The 17,865-nt window shown below is 39.4% G+C and overlaps 2 protein-coding genes across 3 annotated transcripts in view; both read left to right on the top strand.

The window, feature by feature from the left end:
* The window catches only part of LOC119658852 (28S ribosomal protein S9, mitochondrial), a 162,219-nt gene that overhangs the window by 64,691 nt on the left and 79,663 nt on the right, over nucleotides 1-17,865 (top strand). The window lies entirely within an intron of this gene.
* Nucleotides 1-17,865, top strand: part of LOC119658850 (transient receptor potential channel pyrexia) — a 69,385-nt gene that overhangs the window by 22,667 nt on the left and 28,853 nt on the right. The window contains exon 2 of one of the 2 annotated variants that reach the window (XM_038066600.1): nucleotides 11,436-12,145. In XM_038066600.1, the coding sequence (XP_037922528.1) occupies nucleotides 12,039-12,145 (107 nt within the window). In that variant the 5' untranslated portion in view covers nucleotides 11,436-12,038. The remainder of the gene's footprint in view (nucleotides 1-11,435; nucleotides 12,146-17,865) is intronic. The other variant, XM_038066601.1, reaches the window with a different exon arrangement.

The following is a 17,865-nucleotide window of genomic DNA, read 5'->3' as shown; positions in this document are numbered from 1 at the left end:
ATCCTTGCCTTAGTGGTGAATAGCATCAGTTGCGTTTTGGTTTGTTTGATGCTGAGTCCGCATCTTGCTTCCCACTGGCACACCTTTCGCAACGCTCCTCCATGATGTCGCTCATAATGCACAGAAACATCTCTGATGCTAAGTCGTCGACATACACCACTGCCTTCGCTCCGCTGCTATCCAATATTCGTAAAACTTCGTCCATTACTTTTAACCAGAGCACCGGAGAGAAGTGAGGCGCGTCTACCCGCTTTCGGTATGAAAACCACTCGTGCATGTCTCCAAGACTGTGGTACCTATCCTAAAGAGATGCATTATCATCATCAACGGCGCAACAACCGGTATCCGGTCTACGTCTGCTTTAATAAGGAACTCCAGACATTCCGGTTTTGCACCGAGATGAGAGATGCAGTTCCGATAAATCTCAACAAGCCACGGCACAACCCTTTTCTGCTGCTTCTTTAGCATGACTGGCATTATGCCATCTGGGTCTGGAGATTTATATGCTGAGAAGCTGTTTATAGCCCAGCCGATCTTATCCTCGGTAATTATCGATTTAATAGTCTCACACACCTGGGGTGGCCACAAACCCTCCAAGCAAGGTTCTGACTCACAATCCTCGCTGGCGGGAAAGTGCGTTTGAGCCAGCAGCTTCAAGGTTTCGCTAGAAGATTCTGTCCAGGAGCCTTCCGACTTTTTAAGAAAGGATGGGCTCTTATGTTCCTCGGACAGAATCTTACTGAGCCTCGCCTCGGATTCACTGGTGCTTTCGATATTCTGACAATATTCCAACCAAGACCGCCTCTTGGAGGTCCTGATGGCCGACTTGTACTTCTTCAAGCAGTCCTTGTATGGCAGCCAATATTTTTGCCTGTAGCAGATATTGAAGATTTCTCTGGTCAGCTTCCTGAGGCTGGAGAGATCTTCATTCCACCATGGTGGCAGTGTCTTTTTGCCGTGCTTAGTAGGGCACGACACTTTAAAGGCGGTACCGAATGGCGTGCCAATCTTACCAATTTGCCCACCGGACAGTTTGTTTTTAATTATTTGACCAAACTTTCTCCAGTCGATTTTCCTGGGGTCTTTGAAGGGTTTGGAGATCTCTGCGGCGAGATCGAGACTAAAAAGTATCCAACTGTGATCAGAGAAGGTTAGGCACTCTCCAGTCCTCCACCCTAAGAATCCCATTTTCGGTTATTAGGGTGATATCAGGGACCTTCCCCCAACCGTCACAGTTCTCCGAGCAGGGGAAATGGAAGGTTGGTGTACTGCCCCTGGTACACACCGATAGGTTTGAAGTAATAATAAAATCAAAGAATGACTCACCTCTCTCCTTGATTTCCGAGCTGCCCCAACGCGCATGCCTTGCATTGGCGTCGCAGCCTGTCATAAGGTTGGCTTTCTTTGTTGCCATGGTGCTCGTCAGATGTTGTAGTTTTTCTGGCGGAGCTGATCGGTCGTGAGCCATGTAAACCGAGGAAATATACACAGTCGTTCAGAATCTTCCACCTCTAGAAGGAAGACAAGCAGATTAGCCGAGGCGCACTTCAAGTGCTGCAGATTTATCTGCGTTACCCTCAGCATGATCTGCTTGCGTGAGGGTTCGTCAGCCCCCGTCGGACCGTCGATCGTCATCTCTTCCAACAGTTCGTTGGCCGCGTCGATAGTATCTAGGTCGTCCTCCGGTTTTGCAGAGCGGAGCACTTTTACCTTTGCTTTCCTGATTTCGGACCGCGCTTTATAAACGACTTTTCTAGTGCCTCCAGGCACTCTTCCTTTATACTGAGTAGTAAAGGTTGGCTGTTTGTCTGAGGTTCCTCCTCCTTGAAAACAACCCAGTGATCCATGGGAATCCTGGAGTCTTGAAGGCGCAGGAATTGGACGAGCTTGTCCTTATCCATGCGGATCTTCGGCAACTAGATGCGAGCGAGCAACTAGATGCGAGCGCGTCGATCACACCTACGCACCATCGTTCGCGGTTACCTGAAATGCCCTTCATCACCTCCCACTACTTCCCGAGACGCTCCTCTACTGTTCTGCGCCAAATATCCTTGGAACGACCCACCCGTCGGCCATCGTGAAAGAGTGGATTCCACTGCATGGCGTAGCTGGCAATGCAATTGTCGCCCCTCTTCAAAATGTGACCTATCTGCTGCCACTTCTGTCTTTCTATCACAGTCACAATCTCAACTTGATTTTGGTGTCGAACGAACTGGATTTTCAGATTTTAGATAGGGCAGCAAAAGTGAATGTATCCCTGTTCATACGTTGGACGTCGGCAGAAACCATGTTTCCTACATATACAAATTGATCGACGTCTTGGATGCTCTGCATACTAATGCAGGTGGGGAGGGTGCAATGACCCATCAGGCTGAGAACCTTGGTTTTGTTAGTATTTATCTTCAGTCCATCTCGTATTTGCCTCTCTTTCCAAATCTAGAGGCATTTGACCAAGGTCCATGCCCCGATGATAGAGTAAACAGATGTCATCAGCATAATCGAGGTTTTTGAGGAAAGTTGTTGTCCATTGAATTCTTCCACGTCATTAGGACGCATCGGTAGTATAAAAACGTCACCGGTAATAAGAAAAAATAATATCGGTGACAAGATGCATCCCTGACGGACGCCGCTTTGGACCTCAATATTCTCCGAGATTTTACCTCGGCGCAGCACCTGTCATTTTGCGTATTCATATGTCACTCTGATAATAGCTGTTACTTTCTCCTGTTGGCGCTATCGAAGTTCGTCTTGAAATCGATGAAGAATCGGTGCAGCAAAAATTCAAACTAACGCACTATTCTAAAATAATCCGTAGGGTGTTAATGTGGTCAATGCAGGAGGATTCTTAAGGGAAATCAGCCTGCTCTCTGTCGATCAAGCTTTCGAGATGTTCTTTGATGCGTTTCAGAATTATTTTTGCGACGGCAGAGAGATATCCTTCTAATTGTCAAAAAGGGTCCCCTTCTTTGTTATCTTGACGATCATCTCTTTCTTCCACTCCCTGGGAAAGACCTCTGATTCCTAAGATTTCTGTACGAGTGGCAGCAGATATGCAATACTTGCATTTGCAGCGATAAGGAACTGCGTGGAGACCGTCAACTTAGTGGCTTTATCAGGTTTGAGTGGAACAGTCCGTATCCGCATGTTACGGTGACTAGCCATTTCATCAACAAGAGGAGGAACTTCACTGGATGTGATACGGTTAAGCACCGTCGTGAAGTGTTCTTTCCACCACATCAGTTGTTTATCATCGTGGATGAGATATCAACCGATGACGTCCTTCACAGGACCATCGAAAGATTTGCGACCACTTGGAAGCTTTTTCGTGATGTGGTGTACAGTTTTGAAATCATTGCAATCCTTAGCGTCTTCCGCTTCTCTGAGTAGCGTATTAGCAAAATTCCCTTTTGTCATGGCGTAAACTACGCTGAACTTCTCGAGATTTCGCTCTATATCATAGTTCGAGCGCATCACGTCCGCCATCACTCGCAGCGGTAGTTACGCCTACAATTCCTTTCGTTTATGGATCTACTTCCACGATTCCGCCGTCATCCAGATCTTATGACGACTTTATTGCTGATCGCGAAGTGGCCAATCAGATTGCTCGTGCGACGTCGGATTTCATGGCAGGCTCTGTGCTCGAACAATGGGCCTCGAACTGTAACCATTGCGGTCGCCAAGACCTTGTTTCCTCATCACATGCCCGAGAAAGGTGTTGTCAGATTCCATCTCGGCATTCAGATCAGCTATTACGATCACAATGTCACCTTTAGGAAGCCTCTTCTGAATTGCTAGTAGAAAGCATCCTTCTCCGTTGGTTTGTAGCATTGTATAATTGTGATGCTCCTCAACCTTGACCGGAATCTTGCAGTTAGAAGTATCTCAAAAACTAGCTTCCAAGTCAAGAGAGCGCGCCTTGCGGTAGCTGTCAAAAGCAATCCGGATTCGTGTCTGCCACCGCTTGCCTTTCCTGAGTACAAGAGCACATTGCCGCAAGAGGGAATTGAGTACTCTCCAGAGTTACTTCGCTTAGGGCCAGAATGTATAGTTTATATCCCGCTCAAATTAGGGAGAGCGGGTATTCTGGGGACCATCGCTACCGTTATCGATTAGCTTGCAGATATTCCAAAAACCAATCATAGTCCGTTTTCGATAGCCAAAGGTCGTTGTCGAGAGACCAATCCCTATCTGAATCGTTGATGACGTTTTGGTAGCAGTAAAGGCTACAAATTTCTATCCCTTTTAGTCGTCTGTAACGATAAGCAGGGAAGACTTTGAGTGTCTTCTTAAGCCCCAACTCACAGGATCTTTTGGAACATAACAATTGGAAAAATTATCATTGCTACCTGGTTACTTTGTATTTCGTTATTTTCAGGACGTACTTCCCATTTACTTTAAGGATTTTTATCCTTCCGTTGGGTAGCCGGACTAGTTCCCCGATCAATAGTCATCATTGGGCCAATTCCGCAATGTTGGTTTCTGCGGGTCTGCTCAATTATTAGGTCGGCTAAATGTGATATTATGAGGTGTTTCTGTTGTTTCCACCTATGCGAAAAATCTCAGAAATTTCCTTTATGATTTTCTCTACTGCTGTTTCTTGCTATCTACCCATCTGCTCCTCAAAGAGGTAAAGTTTAACCACTTCGCGCCTGGCTTGCTGCGACTATTGTATTTCGCGACTGTGTTCACCAGCCGGATTAGGCTGGAAAACAGGAGCATAAAATCCGCGGCAGATGTTTCCCACACAATCCGCACAATCCGCTGAATTGAGTTTCGATTTTACATAAAGTATCTTTTCAGGCGAAAAAAATATTTATCAATGACCACGATCCTTTGCTTTACTAATTTGTTTTCAATTGCTTTCTGACTCATAATGCCAGTCTCCGTCCGCCTATTCTCGCTTAAAATACTTTCGGAATATCTGATTATCAACCATAAGTTACACGTGGCTAGTTCGTTAACGCTTTCAAATTTTGATGCTCCTGGAGACCTCAATAAACAATTTTTTATCAATCTTAGAAGATAATGATATTCAATCCAAACAAAAGAAAGAAATAAAAAAATTAAGATCTATGATTTTGTGGCCATTTTAATGTCTGTGGACATATTGCTTCTCCATAAAACTTCTACTAAGAAATGTATCTATCAAAGAAATACTTGGCCTTGGGAATGAGTTTCGAGAACTTTTGATAGAAGATTCTATGGTGATAGTAGAAAACATTTTATGCAATCAGTATTGACAGTTATAAGGCAAATGGTTTTGGGGACTTTTTGGTGCAATCTTTAGTTTTAAATTCCCACTCAATTTTTTATCATATTTCTGTATATATAGTATCATGTTGGATAACAATATTACGCTTCTTTCGTGACCCACAAACCAATTACCTAAAATATTCAAAATGGGTCAATTTGATGATGACATTTTAGATGTGGTCTTTAGATTTTATTAAAGAATTGGATGCATGCATAAATGGATATAGCAGCATCTGGTGTGTTTCGAAAAATTGTTTGTCTGTTTTAATTCTAATTGCATCAAGAATTAATTAATAAAACAAATGTATATTAATACAGCAAAAGATAGTTAGCTGTTACGTTACTAACTGTGAAATTATTATCATACTATATTATGAAGCTTTTGACATATATCATGAAGGCACTGGGTCAGCTCTCGTATGTTCGATATAATTAAGCAGAAAATGCACTTGCTAAAACTATGGGGACGCAATTTCTTCAGGAAGGAATATTTCATGACAAAACAGCAATGATTTATAGATTCATTTCCAAATCTTATCAAGATATATATGTACATATAGATAAATTATTTTGCCGAGATAAAATAAAGCTAAAATCCAGGTATTTTTACTTAAGATTTTCTCACCACGCGAAAATGATTGATGAAAAGTCTGTCGTCAACTTGTTGTATTTTATTAGACCCTCTGCAATGGCGTGATTTTGCGAAAATGTCAACTATATACGACTGCTTAGATTACTGGGTCTGTTTTCATGGCAAATATAAAGATAAAGGTTCTGAAAACATTTAATTTATATTGTTTGTATGTACAATGAACTACAAATTCTGTTTTTAAGAAATTTAATGAACGGCGACTGATACAAAAGATATTAGATAGTTTTGCTTTAAATTAGGACGCATTCCCGGAAGTTCACTGAAAAACTATTAATATTGGCATATGAAAAAAGTCACAGTTTTGATAGCTGAGCAAGTTCTACTATGAATTCTTGGACAGTATGCGGAAATTATGCGGTGTTTCCAACGATTAACTAATTGAAGTAATAAAAACTTGTTGTTTCTTTTTCGTTGGTGTGGGTATTTATTCTTGCAAATACCGATATTTCGGGAACCACTTGTTCCCTTCATCAGTGCAAACAAGTTACCTGTTGCACAAGAACTTGTTTGCACTGATGAAGGGAGCAAGTGGTCCAACGTCCAGCGCCTTTACATTGCTTTATGCAAATGATGTTTTCCTGGCATCTAATAGCAAAAATGATCTCGAGCAACTTGTCCAAAAATGGAATGATCGCCTCATGCAACACGATTTCAGATTGAATCTGAATAAAACTGAATTTTCGACGACCAATCCCCTTTAAAAAGGCACAATTACTGTCAGTAGCAGTGACCTGCCCAGAACTGAGCGATTTAAATACTTCGAGTCAACGCTATCAGCCAATGGAGAACTCCACTATGGAATTGTTTCACGCATCAACGCGCATTAACCTGGATGAAGTGGTGTTCCACAACTGGTGTTCTTTGTGGTCGACGTATCAACGAACGCCTCAAATCTAAAATTTACCACAATGTCGTCCGTCCTGTTGATCTCTATGATTTTAGTGTTGGCCGACTAGAAAAGACAATGAACGGTGTCCTGCGGTAATGAAGACAAAGATGTTGCGTGGGAGTAGTAGCGTGACACATTTTGATCACATCCAAAGTGAAGATATCCGGTTCTGTAAATTTTTTCTCACCAAATATAGTCATCAGTATCAAATGAAAAGTCTGGGTGAATACTTTCCGAAAACGGTCTTTGTTTTTTATATTTCTTGGAAAGGTGGTGAGTGTAGTTGATCGAAAGTGATCATTTCTTTCATGGACACAATCTCAGAAACTACACAACAGACAGATCTGGAAAAAATTAAGAAGCTGTCACTAAATGGTGCCTAGGATATGAAATATCCCGCCATATCGATATCTGTTCAAATAAAGTTAGTAATAGTATATTAATATAATTTTTAGTAATTGACTGCAAAACCTCTCTTAAGTTCATCCTTCCCAATCACGGAATTTTGGAGCAGTGTACAACCGTATAACATAGAGCCTGATTCTACCAAGTTTGGTGGAAATCGCACTATTACTAACAAAGTTATAATAGGTCAAAGTTGTTGCTTCTGTACAAATGCAAGACTTTGAATACCAGTATTACGCGGAAGTGGATATTTTCACATAACATATGCATATATTACGTGCTTGGTACTAATGGGGCAAATATCCACTCAAATGTTTTTATAAAAGAAATACACAACAGCGTCCAGCTTCCGGTTTCCCGACTTGTTTTCTGCGCTGTCGTTTCTGTGATATCAATTCTCTCCAAGGCTGTTCATCCGGTCTCAATCCAAGCCCCCAACCTGGAGGACCAGGACGCTTGCTGGAGTATGGTGGAGCCATCTCAACTCAACTGCACCTCTGCTTTTTAAGGTCTGTCTGTCACACCCGATTTACTCGGAAATAGCTAAACCAATTGTCATGTAATTTGATGAGAACATGTGGTTTAAGAATCCCTTTACCTTCAGCACGTGGCGTCATTTTGTGTTGAGTGTAAGGGGAGTGTAATTTTCTTTCCACAGAATATGGTCATGTCGGGTATGAAATGAAAGGGCTCAATTAGTACTTTTCGTAACTGACAATATCTTTGATACCGGGTGGAACATAGGGGAGTGGAGGCTCAAAATGTGTTCCCCAAAAAGAGTAACACGTCAGAACCTATCCAAAGTCCAAATCACAATGGTGCCTCCATACAAAATCTAGACCTCAAAATACATCCAATTCCAAATTTTATAAATTTACCCAGAAACCCCCTTAAATGAATTTATCGCAATCTAAGACATGTATGACGTCATCATCATATAAGGGGAACTCATAAACGGTGGAGTTAGCATTGGAATTGGAAGTATACACGAATGGGAAAATGTGAATAGGGTATTTCTCGCATAAGATGAACACAAAACCTTTATACCTGAAGCGTCCAGCTTCCGGTATTCCGACTTGTTTCTCACTTTCCCCGATTACTGCTTTTTTCACTGAGGACAGTACTAACTACGTTCTCTCAAATCCTTCCCCTTTTCCTGGGCTTGAGAACAGCATGCAGCATAGCAGATCACTAAAGTCTGTGTTTTTTGTGAAGATCGCAAATTGTCAATTTCCAAATCATCCTTTAGTTTTTTGTTGTATTTTGAAAATAATTAATGATCAGGGATGGATTTTTTTTTCTGCAATTGGTCATTAAATTCGCTAATAATCGGTAGTGAGCAATTGATTATCTTTTTATTGATTTTAAATGGTACTTATTCAATTTTGTTTTTATCAGGGTAGATACATGAGGGCCTTTCTTTGCATTTTGTTTGAATCGTTTGCAGGCTTACTTAGATTCATATTCATAGTAAAATGAAACAATTTATCTACAGCGATTATGCTAATGTATTTAATCATGTACCAACTAAAAGCGTTTCCACCTTGCAATGTTTACTGAATATTATCTTGCGCTGTCTATTGTCACGTCTATTTGAAGAATGTCTGTTGAACTTTGATCTGTTTGGTTCGTTATTTGTCAAATGAACATTCTATTTTAAAGTATGTAGAAAATCCCAGTTTTTTCTTACTGGAATGGGTAGGGGAGACTGGGGTAAATTTTCAGCATTTTTTTTTTTTTTTTGGGTATTAAATTGTCATACACATACATATAATTACATTGCTATTAATATTTTGTGATTACTTCTCGAAACAATCATGTTATGGCCTTTTTTATGAATTGTAATTTTTTTATCATTTTGCCCCACTGTGGGGTAAAATGATTAAAGGGGGAGAGGCAAAATGGTAAATCAAGTCTGTAACTCTTCAAAACAACTTTTTGAGCTCAAATAAGTATGGAAAAATTTGAAGGTGCCCCAATGATGAAATTCATTACAAAAAACATCCATATTTATTTTAATATACTGCAAAAAGTGATTACAGAGTCCGAGCAGTGTTCGAGTTTTGCTTTTTCTTCCGCGCTGCAGCTTGCGCACTGGCCAACTGTTCCATTGTCACTTTATCAATCAAAATGGCCGTCGTGCATCGTTTTCTCCCACGATTAGATGGTGCACGCGGTACCGCCTTTGGATAAGGACGAATTGATTGAAGAACCCTTTCAAAGTCCGCTTGAACCGATTGAACCTGTCGAAATCCTTGTTGGACCTGGTGACTCTTCCACCTCGTTGTTCAATTCCTCTTCTTCAGACAGTCCTAGCTGGTTCCCCGAAGCCGTAGATGAGATTTCTTCAAAGTGATAGCTTTCATGCACTGTTTTCAAATGATTGAAAAATTTTCCAACATTAGTTCGGTTGAACGCTGTCGCTCGTTGAAGCCTCGTTGCTTCGGGTTTCCTTATGGCGAGCGTAGGATCATGCTTCAAAAAGCACCTAAACCATTTTTTTCCAGCGATTTCATCATTTTCCCAACCAGGAACAGCAATTTGCAATTTTCTTGGCACATTAAAAAGCCAGCCGTCTCACATCCCTCGAAGCAAGTTCAAAATAAAGATCGGAGGATTTAGGCGAGAATGCCATTGAAGCCAGCTCTTGTTCCTTAGAAAATATCGTCATAGGCCCAACCGACTTCAACGTGCCTGGTGTACTAGTGGGAGGAGTGAGTGTAGTGGAATTTGTATCTCCTTCCGGGGATATAACTGTCTGACAATACCTCCTTACAGTGATATGAGCAAGGTCCAACTCTTTTGCAGCTTTGAATTTAGGATTTTTCAATAAGTTGAATGATTGAAATCTCTTATTTCCTCGTTTCGTGTTATCCTTATTATATATCATTATGTTATCCAAAAAATCAATCAATCAATCAATATTTCCACTCTCCAAAATTACACTCCCCTATGGTAAAAAATACTCTGTAAACACTCCACAAAAATAAAAGCAAAAAAGGCATCCAAAATCTACACATTCCCACTCATCCCAATTTCATAAAAATCCGAGTCTACAAATATTTCAAAGTACGACAACAGCATATACACCCTAAGGAAGTAAAACTGCCAATATTGCGAAAATAAACATTTACCAATTTGCCCCACGGCACTTTTTTGGCTACGATGACAAATACATACAATATGCGTGCAAATATATAGAAAATTCCATTATATTCGTCGCTTATCATCCTCAAATTAGCTTGGAAACTTAGTTTAAGTGAAATCCGTTGTCGCCTACAGGTAAAACAATCAAAATACACTTTGGGTTATGCACACCTCAATTTTCAAGGGAACGATTCATAACTTTCGTCAATCATTCTTGGTACCAAAAGGACCCTACAGTAGAAATTTCACGTCGTTAACTGTTATGGACCGAGAGATAATGCAGTTTATTGATTTCGACAATTTATCACTTTGCCCCAGTCTCCCCTATATTTTGTTTACTCAATTTACACTAGGAAGTTATTGTACCAGACAAGTTGATTCTTTGTTACCAACCTGTTAATATCGCGCCTACCTGTTCGTAGTGTTCCTACAAACACTTTGGTTCAAATTTGTTCTGCCAATTCATTCCAAGAATAAAAACTCAACCCACAATAGTTCGTTAGACTATTGCAAATATCTGATGATTAGCGAGTAGTAGCTTTTACGCTTGGAGTATCTATGTTCAAACAATTATGTGGCAAAGTTGTCGAACAGTTGAATTTTAAATAAATCAGGTCGGGCAGCTGAAGTACGACACGTGTCGATATGTGACTATTGATTGCGCTTTGCTCTGATACCAAATGCATTTCAGATAGATATTTTCACGAAAAGTATGTGACATTTTCACCGAGAGATACCTCATTAAAAATTATTGCCTAGTTACAAACTTTTGCAAACAATTCACCACGCCACTGTATGGGGCAAATCAAAATTAAAAGTACCAGTTCAACTATTTTAGACAATCATTCATGATTTTTTGCCGGGAAGCAAACATTCTAGATTTGAAAGCATCAACTTTTTAATGATACATAAATGAATTCAGAATTTCATTGCAAAATCAGTCAATCATCGGTTACGTTGTAGTTAAGATATGTGAAAATGGTTCATCTGCGAGGAGCGAGGACGGTGCACAAAAATTCCAATTTTGGAATCCCGGGCTTTACTGTAAAGCCCTATTTATGTCCATTGTCTAATATTTTTACGGTCTAGTGTGCAGTTTCCAAAAATTTTAACGTGAAGATAATTAATATTCAACGAATTTTAAACTGGAGCGGTGATAGATGCATCGATGAAAATGCAAGTTTAGAACTTACCATTGAAAAGTTCTAAATCCAGAACAACAAGAGTTGTTAGAAGAAATGCTTAGTGAAGTGTGACGATCAACGGAAAATTGAATTGAAATCAACTTGGGAGGAAAAATCACATCCGAATACCAACCGGTCAACGAAATTTCCCATGTCGTTGTAACAATAGATTGAAACACATTCAGTTTCAGCTAATTTTCTCAATTTCCGGTAGTGCAGCAGTTAAACATATAATTCCGCGCTTTATGCAAGTGAATTACGAATACTTTCAAATCAGTGTAAAGTTGTTTGTCCATTGAGCTAAGAATTGAATGGGTGAGTGCTTCTGTGAAAGGATTAAAGAAGATCAATCCGAAACAGTTTCCGAAACAAGTTAATTCAGTGTTTTTTCGATTGTTAGTGCTTAGTGTATCGGCTTACAAGCTGACGGTGAACATTCAGATAACAGTGACTGTAATCACGCACTTGATAAGTCTTCAATCATACGAGACGTGTGCGAAAGGGAGTTATGGAAAATCTTGGCTACAAGGAAGGAACAGCGAAACCTAGACGAATATCGAGAACAGCCAGTATACTTGCCAAAAATGAAGAGACACCACTATCGCAACAAACGAGGTGAGTGATAATTTTAAATTTATTTTTTGTATAAAAAATATAAAACCCTTTCTACGTTCAAAAATATATACCCTTCCACTTTACCATTTGGATTAAATCCCCTGCTGGCATCGTTAGCAAAATGCAAACAGCCCCTTATTTGAAATTGGAACAGCCTTATCCGAGAAGTTATCATGATTAGATATTGCATCTCCATTAGGAATATGCAAGGTAACGAACATTTTCGGTACAAAATTTGAAAAGCAACTCTTTTTCTTAAAAATCAGAAAACTCAAAAGCTAATAAAATTCACTATAACATGTTATAAAAGATTATTGGATTGTCCAGCCGTTTCCGCAATAATTGACTTTGGCGAATGTGTGGGTGCCAAATTTTATCGAAGCATCTAATGATTTTTCTTGTAGCATTTTTTGGGGCTTTTTTTAATAGTTCCACCATTTGAAGATGAGGGGGCCTCGTCAAAATCCGACTAAATTTGATCACTCCTCGCAACGCCAGTCTTTAGTAGAGGGCTTTTAAGGATTGCCATTGTTTTTCTAGACTCTTTTCTAAAGATTCATGGTTGACTTGAAAGAGATGAACATTTTCGAAATACTTATACGTTAGATAAAATTTCACTACGGCTTGGTGACTTACGTGCGCGGTTGAACGTGTCTATCGTAGAGAACAGAATGGATCCAAATTATTTCTTTTCGATCACGAGCTGACCATTCTCGAATCAAACACGTTTCATTCAGTCGTCGAACTTTATGCCACGTTCCGCAAATTTTTAGCTAATTTGTATCTGATTTGTCTAGATCGTCGTAAATTTAATCAGAATACTTTGCATCTTTTATCTTACCAGGTTCACTTCGCCTAAAGTTTCATCTAAAGAAGTTCACTTGAAGGTGAAATAATGAAGAAGCAAGTTGTTGTTCCATGTTCCATGATGCGTGTTACTAATTGGGGGTCAACAGATTCCATCATATCATCGTTTTATATATTTAAATAAATTTAATGTCCAAGTATGAAAGGCATGTATTTCAGGTGTAAGCTCTTAGCCTCTGAATTCTGAACCGGTAACATCTTCCTATTTTCAAAAGCAATTATAAGTTTGTTGCAGTATCCCATAAAATTTGAAGAGAACCCCATTAGATGGCTTAGGGCAGAATTATGTTTCAATATTCAATCTAATCCAATAACCTAGTAAAAATCTACAGGAGTGAACAAATGTACAAAAACTCTGATTTCACAAATATCTCGTCCAAAGTTGATTTTCAAGATAGCAACAATCAAAATCCTCTACCTACAGTTCAATTGCAAATGAGTTTTGAAAGAGTAAAAATTCTTAAAACGCCTGGCCTTTACCGAAAAAATTGCACATGTCAGGACCCCTGCTTGATTGATCGACTTACTAAGCAGAAATTAAAGGTTGAACGGCATTGTTGTGTGCGCCTCTGTGAAGAATGATTGCATCATTCCACATCTGCTATTATCTAACAAATTTTCAATAATTATAAATTCAAATTAATAGCTTCTGTTACATATCAGCTTCACCAGCTTGCCAATCTTTCAGTTCTCCTAAATTGAACTTCTCAGTCGTAATGAGTTCTTCCGTTCTAATTCATGCCTCTTTTGAAATACCATTTTGTGGATATCAAAAAATGAAACCCTTTTTTGATTTTTAACCTAATCAAAACAGATCACGGCTCTTAGGTTCGTATCCTCCCATCAAAGTTTCTGGGAGATATGTTAGAGCCTAGATTTTACATAGTGACTGTAGTCTGATTTTTCGATTAGATAGTTTCTGCGAATGAGTTTTTACTTTTCAATCACCGACTCCACCTGGCAACCAATGTTAAATATAAAACCTGTTTCGTAAAGTGCTAACCAATACCTTTTATTTGCTACGCACACGTCTAGATTTGTGGGAAAACTATACCCTCCTGCCCCACCACCAAACTTTTTCCAAAAAGCATGACAGACAGTAAGTTTTTTGACAAGGCCTTGAAAACGCTCCTTTGCACTCATAGTATCCGCCCTCCTCTGGGACTAGGAGTGTATATTCTAATATGCTTATGTGTGTGATATTCATGGTTAAAGTTTCATTGTCAAGGACATTTCATTGTTAATTAAAGCACCTCACTGGCTGCTGAAAGGGGCGGAATCTACTCCCGCTGATTGTCAGTTGCTGAATCCAAATGGCGCAAGCTTACTACTAAAACTTGGACATGCGAATTTATAAACGGTATGTGCGACCACGTATAGGATCAGGGTGGCCTACACCCACACTAGAATATAGCCAGATTCAGCTTACCTTAATATATAATACGCCCTATCGACGCCGAGACAAACGTACCCTTCCACTACTACTGCCCAGCTCTAGCTAGACCGAGACAATGGACACTAGGGAAACCTCTTAAAATTAGATCCTGTTGGAGATCCTGTGTTCCACTACAATGTAACAAAACAGCGTTAAGTATCGCGAATTATGGTCTGCTTCAAAAACGGCCAGTTATAAATACCGACCTATCCTTGGGCTGCTTTTGTAGCTCTTTTCTAATCCACTATTTGAAGGTGATAGTTTGACCAGTAACATATGGATTCAGTGTATCTCAGAAAACCTCCTACTGGTAGGTAGCGATGGTAACCATGAGGGTGTTGGCGTTATGCCAGTAGAACAAAAGCCAGTACCATAGCGCATGCAGGAGGATTATTATAGACAAGGACTCTTGTTCTTACAATATTTTTCTGATCCTTCATCAGTCGTTAACAATGGTTTGGTAATTGTGGTTAGTTCACTTGGAGTAATCAGGATTTTGATCTACCTTGCTAAGATTTTGTGAAGTTGTGTCAGAGATTGGACTACCACTGGAAAGGTGCCTCGCGACGTACTCAGTCGTCGTTTTACAGTGGTGTCTGCTGTTTTAAACAGGACCCAATAATGTTGGTAAGATACTATTTTTTCATACTATCCTTTCTCCTATTTGTTTTCTATTTTTCACAAATTTTTCTGGTAATTTTATCTTGGATATCAAATGAAAGTCCTTGCTTAATATTTTCTGAACTAGTTTTGCATTTAGTGTTAGTTAATAAATATGCGACTAACTCTTCAAAATATATGCATCATAAAGTGTTCAACCGGAAAATTTACAAAAAAAAAAACTTGAGTCCGCATTCCTGTATGAAATTTGGCATTCAAAATACCCTATAAAGCTAAGGCAATAAAATTAGTGACGTAACTGTATTTTACGGAGCTACCGGAATTTAATCTCCAGTTTACGGAAATATTTATCATAATAAAAGCTACGATAGTGGAAAGTTTGGTGCAGATTCTGGTGTTATTAGTGAAGTTATGGTATTTAAAAACTGTATTTTACGCGGTAAAACATACAATGGGGAATCACGTTAAAAATTACGTCTCGGAGGCTCTCTCGATTACTGTTCAGGTTGCAAAATCAGCAATATGTGAAACAAGTTATAAACCGGAAGATACGTCCTTCGGGTGTGAAAGGTTGTGTGAATTTCTTACGTAAGAACATTTGAACGGTGGTCGGAATAGGAGATAATTTGGTGTCGATATTTTAGAGCATTCCGAATTTTTTTTTTGAAAATGAGCCTTGTTCCCTTACTCCCCTGCCTGGGAATCAACCAATGTCAATTGTAAGACTTGTTTCGTAAACTGCTAATCGGCATCTTTCATTTGATAAACCACAAGTTTATATTTGGGGGGGAAAAGATTACACCATCTCACCCCACCTCCAAAACTTCTTCCAGAACTATGGAATTTCAACGTCTGCGTGTGCCTAACGGATTTCATCTCAATAGGCGTGGCCCTTTTCGAGGAAAGTTCATGACAGAAAGACAGAAGGGCAAACAGTAAGGTTTTAGACGAGACCTTAAAAACGCTCCTTTGCACTAATAGTACCCGCCCTCCTGGGCCTGGGAGTGCGCATTCTAATGCGCTTGTGTCTGTGATATTCCTGGTCAACCTACATTATTAGGAACACTTTATTGTTAATTGAAGCACCTCACTGACTTCTGAAAGGGGCGGAATTTGGTCCCACTAATTATGTAAATGCTGTGATTTCTATGCATTCAGCACATCCCTACTGGTAGGCAGTCATGGTTACCTTGAAGGTGGTAGCGTCATTCCAGTAGAACAAAAGCCAGCACCATAGCGTATGCAGTAATCTTGTAGGCAATGACTCTTGCTCCTACAATCTTTTTCTAACCCTTCATCAGTCGTTAACTATAGTTTGGTGACTGTAGATAAGTTCACGTGAAGTGTTCGGTATTTTGACCTACCTTGCTCAAATTTGGGGAATTTTTATCAGAGATTGGACTAGTACTGGAAAGGTTTCTTGTGATCTCTACAGTCGTGATTTTACAGTGGTATCTGCTGCTTTAAACAGGATCTAATAATGTGGAGAAGGTATTAGTTTTTTATACGACCTTTCTTCTGTTTGTTATCTATTTTTTACACTTTTCTTTCCTCATAATAATATCCTGGTTATCAAATAAAGGAGCTCGCTTAATACATTCAAAACCAGTTTTGTATTTGGTGTTAGTTAATAAGTAAGCGAGAATATACACACCATTTTTTCTTTCAAAAACTAAATTTAATAAACAAAACTTTAAAATATTTAATATCCACTCCAATAAAATGGACGACATAGCCTAAACGTTCGAAATCTATTACCTATTTGGCTTTGCAAAGATTGAATTTAATGAAAATATTTATCATAATATAAACACTGCGATTGTGGAAAGTTTGTTGCAAATTCTACTATTATTAGTGATTTTACGGTACTTCAAAGTTATATTTTATGTGACAAACATCATACAATGTCAAGATCACATTTAAAACTAAGTTCTGGAGACTCCCACAGCGGCCGTTCAATGAACGAAGCTGGTTGGAAACCGGAAGCTAATCGCTTCAGATTTGAAAAGTTATGTAAAATTCTAAGAAGAGCTTCATTTGAACGGAGCATTTTGATACTTTTTCAAATTTCTCGGATTGGTAGTTTTTGAGAATGGGTCTTGTCTCATTTCATGTTTGTGCTTTTCAAACCCGTTGCTGTCCTGTCTGACAACCGGATGTAAGGCCTTTTTCGTAAGGTAATAATCAAGCCCTTCATTTGAGAAGCTACGCCTCTATATTTGGGGAAAAAAAGAAATTAACGCCACCGTGTTCCGCCCTTAAAATTTTTGTCATGTATCATGAAATTGTTGGTATGCATGGAATTTCAACATCTGCATATGCCCAGTGAACTTCATCTCAATAGGCGTGGCCGTTTTCGAGAAAAATTGGTTTGACAGACAGACAAACAGATAGTAATTTCTTAGACGAGACGTGCTCTTTTGCACTAATATCCGCCCTTCTAGGTCTGGGAGTGTGTGTTTTAATGTGTTTGAAAATATGATATTCACCGTCAAAGCTGCTTTATGAAAGACACTTCGTTATTAATGGAAGCACCTTACTGGTTGCTATAAGGGGCGGGATCTATCTGCCTATTAAATGTTGCGATTTCTGTGGATTGGGAGAACCTCCTACTGATAGGTAGCGATGGTAACCTTGAGGGCGTTGGCGTTATTCCAGTAGAACAAAAGCCAGTATCATAACGCATGCAGAAAAATTATTGTGGGCAATGGCTCTTGCTCTTACAACATTTTTCTGATCCTTCATCAGTCGTTAATGATGGTTTGGTGATTGTGGTTAGTTCACTTGGAGTAATCGG

Source organism: Hermetia illucens, chromosome 6, assembly GCF_905115235.1.
Source record: "Hermetia illucens chromosome 6, iHerIll2.2.curated.20191125, whole genome shotgun sequence".
Classification (NCBI taxonomy): domain Eukaryota; kingdom Metazoa; phylum Arthropoda; class Insecta; order Diptera; family Stratiomyidae; genus Hermetia; species Hermetia illucens.
The sequence above is the reverse complement of the archived record's forward strand: the minus strand, read 5'-3'. Positions and strand labels throughout refer to the sequence as shown.